Source organism: Helianthus annuus, chromosome 16, assembly GCF_002127325.2.
Source record: "Helianthus annuus cultivar XRQ/B chromosome 16, HanXRQr2.0-SUNRISE, whole genome shotgun sequence".
Lineage (NCBI taxonomy): Eukaryota > Viridiplantae > Streptophyta > Magnoliopsida > Asterales > Asteraceae > Helianthus > Helianthus annuus.
In genome coordinates this window covers 28,699,313-28,706,655 of record NC_035448.2, presented here as the reverse complement: position 1 = coordinate 28,706,655, position 7,343 = coordinate 28,699,313, and the positions used below count along the sequence as shown (strand labels likewise).

The 7,343-nt window shown below is 36.0% G+C and overlaps 1 protein-coding gene across 1 annotated transcript; it reads right to left on the bottom strand.

Moving 5' to 3' along the window:
* Positions 1-6,350: 6,350 nt before the first annotated feature.
* Positions 6,351-7,130, bottom strand: LOC110914238. The gene has a single exon (XM_022159043.1). It carries the CDS (start codon positions 7,128-7,130, stop codon positions 6,351-6,353), a length of 780 nt encoding a protein of 259 aa, XP_022014735.1.
* Positions 7,131-7,343: the final 213 nt, after the last annotated feature.

Genomic DNA, 7,343 nt, shown 5'->3' with positions numbered 1-7,343 from the left:
ATGCACATGGGGTCACTTAACAGAGAAAACAAACTGAAGTTAGACCCAGGGACTATCCGGGAACAAAAAATGAAAACTTGGGGACTATTCAGGCAATTTTAGAAAGTTGGGGACTATAGGTGAAAAAAGAAGAAACCACAGGGACTATCCGGGCATTTAATATAAAAGTTATACATATATAATAATAATAACTAATTTCATTATCAGATTCATCAAAATCATAAAAAAAACATACATAAAAAGACATGAAATGCTTGAAATTAACACAAAAACCCCATGAGGTGTGCCTCAGACTCGTTTTTTTTGGTCGTTTCGCCTTGAGGCGCGTGCTTCAAGCGTTTTTTAAAACCATGTTCCTAAGTGGATACTACTCTTTGTAACACCTCAAAAATTCATGCCCAATATAATATCGACACGTGTCATGGACTTTAAACGTGTGAAGAATTAACTTAGAGGGGCTGAAGTTGACAAACGAAGAATCTACGTGTATAAAAGGATTCAAAATGTCAACAATGGATAAATATACCTTTCAATAACCCTACACGATGTTTATACCCTTAAACGAATGAATTATGGATCATACGAAGCCAATTGTGGAAGAAAGTGAGAGATTACAAACTACAGGGGTTAAATGTGTCAACATGTTTAATTTATATCTCTGAGTGATCTTTTAGCAAACCCGAAGCTTTGTAACAATTAATTATGCTCACTAGAATAAGTGATAAAAATTTCACAAGGTTTTAATAAAGTATGAGAAAGTTATGATAACATTCGTATATGAGGGGTTAAAAGCGTCAACGTTGAAATTTAAGGCCTTACGGGTAATCATAAAGATAATCGAGGACTTAACGAAGTTTGGTTAAGTCTTGGAGCCCTTAAAAATCAAGTTAGAGGGTTAAAAGTGCAAGAAATGAAGTTAAAACCACCTTTAAAAGGACCAGGGACCTAAAATGCAAATACTGAAACTTATTTAACCTGATCCGAGGAACCATACCGGCCGCGTAAGACTTTAAAGTCTCTTACGCGGGCCGCCTGAGCATGCCAGCGACAGAAAAAGCTTGGCAGCTACCAGTTCAGTCTATTAACCGACTTAGTTACCTTGTTTTACATACCAGGGGCACCTGTAAGCATCTGGTAGCAACCATAGACTTGCTTGGCATGATCCTATGTGATTAAAACCAATATATATAGAAGCTCTTAGTTGCAAACATTGGACACTTCATTTGAAAACTTCCACAACTTCAATTCTGAAGATTCCTGGAGCTCAAGACCTTTTCCTAGAGATCATTAGTCGTGCATAGGACCTCAGTAAGTGTCCTTAACCTTTCTTAATTCAGTTTTACTTAGTTTAATGGCCTAAAGTCAAACCGTCGTAATTAAGATTTGACTTAGTGGTTAATCACTAATGGTCCAGTCAATTCTCGAATTAAGAATAGCTTTGAGTTGGTAATTATGTGGGTAATAAACCCTTAAAAGGGTACTCTCTGATTCCCACTCTAACTAGGTCAATTGTCGGGTCAAAGTTAATTATAAAAAGTCAACAGAAAGCTAATTTTCAAATAAACACATAATTAACAATGTAGAAACCATGCAACCTGTTTTATCACTCATATAACTTGGTAATTAATGTAAGAACATGTCTAAACATGTTCTACCCAACAATTTTCAGTCTAAGCTCGGTTTGGAACCGAAAGTCGCATAAGTGGACTTTTACTTTGACTTTCAGTTCTGACCCATTAGAGCATAGTTTAGAAATGCCCTAGAGCTTTATTAGGACCAGGTTACATGTTAGTATAACCCTATGTGATTATACAACTTGGTTCATTAGTTATCCAATTCATTTGCATGTTTCCGTTATATGCTTAATTGTTGACCATTATGCCCTTTTGACCTTAAAATGATATTTTTGAAAATGTGAAAGAATAGAAACCTTTATTACTGAAATATAAACATGTCCCTAAATTTTCACATCAGTTTGAGTTCTAGATTAGGAGTTATACTCAATAGCATAAATGAAAAGCTTTTTATTAATTAAACGGCGTAATTAGCATATAGCCTAGTCAAACCTAAATTTTTATACCAAATTTTTTACCTACTGATATAAAATAATATTTTGGGATTTTTGAAGATTTTTATTTATTTTTAGGCTGAGCTTAACATAGGGTTATAGCTTTAATTCGGTAATGTCGGTTTTGCCCTTTTGGCCTATAAAATGAGTTTTACATAACATTTTGACACCAAACTTTTTGCTACTGATTTTATATGATAAATAAAACATTTTAAGCTTTCTGGAATGATAAAAATATCAGCTTTCCTTATAAAACCAGGAAATCGCTTAAAATCGCCTTTTTACGTGTTTTTAACGCATGGGATAAGTTAAAACTATTTTTAACATATAAGGTTTGATACCTACTGATATTTTTAGTAAAATTTTATACTTTAATAGTAAGCAAAAGTTTTAAACTCAGATTTCCAGATTTGACCTTTTAAGCTTATGTGAAATTACCAAAATGCCCCTACGGTGCATAGTTTGGATACAAAAGATAAATTTCATACATATATATAATACCCTACTGTTATGATTTATAAAAATGAATATTTTTACTGATTATATCAGACCGGAAACTCAGATTTATGTTTAATCTCTTTTATAAGCTTTAAAATGACCAAAATACCCCTACGGGGTATAATTTGAGTTTAAATTCGTTTTGGGCATAATGGAAGGTATCCTACTGATATCACAACATATTTAAGGCATATTAACTTGGGAAACCTGTTCATGACTCATTTGGTTACCCGTTACGCACTTTTCGCGTTCGGATCGGTTTATGTAACTAGTTTGCATAAATTAGCCGAAACGGGTCAAACCTTATCATTTTTATTTCAAAATCCAGAATGTGTGTATTTTACCCATATTAAACAAGTATACAAGCTTGTCGGGTCTAAACCACATTTTAATCCGGTCTTCGCTTAATCATGCGTTTTGAACCGTATCTTCTTTTAAAACTAACCGGTCTAAGTCTAGGCTTAATTAAGACCCGTTAGGAATCTAATAGGTTATTAAAAACCTTCGTTCCAGATTAGGAGCCCGGTAAAAGCTACTTGCATTTGCTGTTTGTGAATTATACTTGCTCAGATAAATACTTTTAACTTATTTTCCCTATACGGGCTTGGGATACGGTATTATAATAATACCGCTTGGTCGGGTGTGTAGTCATTTAAATCGGATTGTGAATAATGTATTTACATAACCCGTTTTAATTTGTATTATTTGGTGTATGGCCTTTGGGGGTTAAATGACCATGTCCCAGATATCCTTGGCATCATTCATTAAAATGGCCACGACCTAAGCACGGGGTGTAGGCATACACCTGACAGTTGCATTATGTAAAAACTGGTAATCCACTTAAAGGAATCAACCTTGTGGGTATTATACCTGTGGCGTGTCAGTTAATCTTAACCGGCTCTTCTAACCGGCTTTGACGGACGACAAATAAGTAAAACTGTATACAAGATTATTTTTAAATAATTGTCCCAAGTTATAAAAGATATTTTGTGCCTTGTGCATTCAAACTAATTTTCTTAAACTCTTTTCAAAATGAGTCAGTTAATTGTATTTACCAGTGTAAACTGACGTATTTTTCAAAAAGGCTAAGTGCATGTACTAGACGAAATAGGCTGGCTACTCCTGGCATCATTACTCAAGTCTTGCAAGCTTTAGATGTTAAAGTCTGTTGAACAGTAATCTTTTATCTTTTGATCCGCCTGTGGATCCTCTACAGTCCGGTTGTAATACTTTGATATTACTATTTATTCGGTTGTAATGTGATTCATCTTTTGCTTCGGCTGTGCATTTAAATTGTGTTGTTTGACTATGATGATATCAACTACGTCACGATACTCCCCACCGGTAATACGTGGAAATATCGGGGTGTGACACTCTTATATAAATTGTTGTTTTTGTTTGAGCATTTCTGCAATGTTGTTAATTATTACCTACATAGGTGGTCAAGTGAAAGGGAATTCAAGCTCTGCTACATTAACATCAACAAATATTTGCTTACTTGGGTTATGTTTATTTCTTTATAGAAAATTTGATTTAAAGGATAATTATTTGATGTTTTCCCTACAGTGACGGTGGATGGTGTTTTATACTGCTCTAAGCTTCGAACATCTAAATCAACAATTACTGGTCGGTAACCACCACTTACATATTTTGATAATGAGTAACTGTATGTATACATTGGTTTTAATATCTTCCTCCTGTTTAACATTTTGTTCTTTCTAACTAATCAATATGTTCTTAAGTTCCAAAGAGCTCCCATTATGTGGATTTATCACAACTAGCTGATTTTCCGACCCCGCGTTGCGGCGGGGATCCAATGTCTGCAAAACGCGTGCCGACAATGCAAACGGATACCGAATATCAAAATATAGATAAAAATGACGTAGTAACGATAGTTACTCCGTCTAAAAACGATTTTAAATAATCTAATATATAATATTAGGACCCACACGTCTTACACGTTGGAAATTCGATTGTTTTCAGTCAGTTATGACGTTACTAACACGTTAAAATATGGATGAGCTTGGTACCGGTAATGGCACCGAAAGTACCGTTCCCGAAAATCATCGAAATTAGGTACCGGGCGAAAATACTCGGTACTATACGGTATGTTATTTGAAGGTAAAAATTAGTAAATACAGGTATGGTGCTAACGATTCCGAAAACACCAAAAGGTGGGTACCAAATTGGTACCAATACGATACCGGTTTGATTACAGGATTTGATACCATTTGCTCATCAATAATTTAAATATCCAAGTTAATTTTACATGTTACAATTCATTCATTATAGAAAAAGACAAAAAAGAAAACAAAAGAAGTTGTGTATATAAAACCTAATTAAAACGAAATACAATTTACTTACCACGTGTATGAAAAGCAATTCAAACGGTGCCATTACTTGCGTTGCTACGTGGCATGAACTCAAAAGTGATGTTAGGAATGAGCTCGGTACTGAAAACCCCCAAAAGTGGGTACCGGTACCGAATATACCTACTACGGCACCGGTAAGATACCAATATTTGAGGGTAAAAACCGGTACCGAAAATATCAAAAGCCGGGACCGAATCGATATCGAAAATGTACCCGGTTTGGTAAATTTGATACGGGTACCAGTACCATTTGCTTATCCCCCTATGTGGTGTTACTATTCATTTGGTAAGTTAATTTTAAATGTTACAATTCATTCTTTACAGAAAAAGACAAAAAAGAAAACAAAATAAGTTGTGTATATAAAACCTCATTCAAACGAATTAAAATTTACTTACCAAGTGTATGAAAAGCAATCCAAACGGTGCAATTACTTGTGTTGCTACATGGCATGAGTTCGGTACCGAAAACCCCTAAAAGTGGGTACCGGTACCAAATATACCTGGTACGGCACCAATATTTTAGAGTAAAAATCGGTACCGAAAATATCAAAAGCCGGGACTGAATCGGTACCAAAAATATACTCGGTTTAGTAAATTTGATATCGATACCAGTACCATTTACTTATCCCCTATATGGTGTTAGTAATCATTTGACTGTGTTTTTAATATATAAGTAATAGATAATATCTACCAGGTACATGTATGGTTTTAATTAATTAATTAATATTCTTGGCTTACTAAACATGAGTAAATATGATTTTAAGCGAATATATGGTCCTGAAATTAATAATAAATAAATAAATGGTAATTAGATATCGAGTACGAGCTAGATTGGGATGGATTTCTGAAATTAATAATAAACCTGTCAGGTCGACCTGAACACGACCAGCTTAGCCATACTTGTTCACCGGTTTGACTCGTAACTAACCAGAGGTTATTTAGACTAATCCCAACCTAAGAATTTTTGTGTCATGTTAGAATGTCTAGTCGAACATGACCAGCTTAGCCAAACTTGTTCATTGGTTTGACGTGTAACTAACCAAAGCTTGTTTAGACTAAACCCAACCCAAGAATTTAATAATGTGTGTATTATTAGAACATGGTAATGTCAAACTATGAATTATTATTTTTTCAAAATAATATAAATACATATATGACGTTACGAAAACTATTGAAAATCCCCAAATTCCATCCCTAGACATACAAACCCTAGCCCTAAAATATCATCAATCAATCTGATCGGAATTTGTCAATGGAAGGCGAAGGTACGTAAGATCCACGAATGATTGGCTCTTCTTATTCACGGTGACTTGTTCCGTTTTGGTGGTTTTTTTTTTTTGAACGGAAACTTTCATTAAAACGCAAACAAACAAGCCGACCCACAGACCGGGACGACCAAAAACAAAACAAAAATTACATAATTACAAATCTACACCACTCCACCCAAGAAACTCCCTTAAACTTCGATCTATTGTGAAACCAAAGATATACCAATGCTTTTATTTGGCTGCAGATGTTGTCGACTTTAACCGAAATACCGTTAAACCTGGCATCATTTCTTGCCAGCCATAAGCACCAGCAGGCGACAATAATGATCCCTTGGAACGCCACTTTAGCACCCTCCGAAAGGCCCGAGAACAGGTGCCATTCCAGCAGGTCCTTTACCAAGAAAATCAGAAAAACGGGAACTTTACACCAGGCCGTAATCCAGCTCCAAACCCTCTCCGCCACCGGACACGAAGTAAAGATATGATCCACAGATTCGTCACAGCCATCGTAAAGGCTGCAGGCCACACTACCAACAGAAACATTCCTGTATCTAAGAGCTAAACACGACGGGAGCTTACCCATTTCCGCTCTCCACGCAAGGATGTTACACTTTAAAGGGACCAAATTACACCATTGAAAAACAAATCTACTGCTAACATCCAACCCAAAAATAAGAAGCTTTCTCACGCTTGCAACAGAGAAATTACCTTTAGAATCGGCAATCCAGCGCCACCTGTCTCTCCCGCCCGAAAACACAGCCCCCTGACTTAGCTCAAACAAATCTTGAAATTCCGTAATTTCCGAAACCGCATCTGGAACCCTCTTCCACCGCCACCTGAAAGTACGGCCCGAGTCATCTTCTACAATACGGTCCGAGACCTTGCATCTCTTATCCATCTCCAAACGGAAAAGATCCGGAAACATAATTCTTAACGGCTCATCCGCAAGCCACGGGTCCAACCAAAAGAAAACATCATTACCATCACCAATGATACCTTTGATACAATTACGCAACGGGGACCCGTTAATCCTGAATTTAGAGAAGAGCTTCGCTATGTTACCCCACACGCTCCGTTTTGGTGGTTGGTTTCAAATATTGGCTTGTATAGTCATTCGTTGTTATAGTTTAATCCTGTC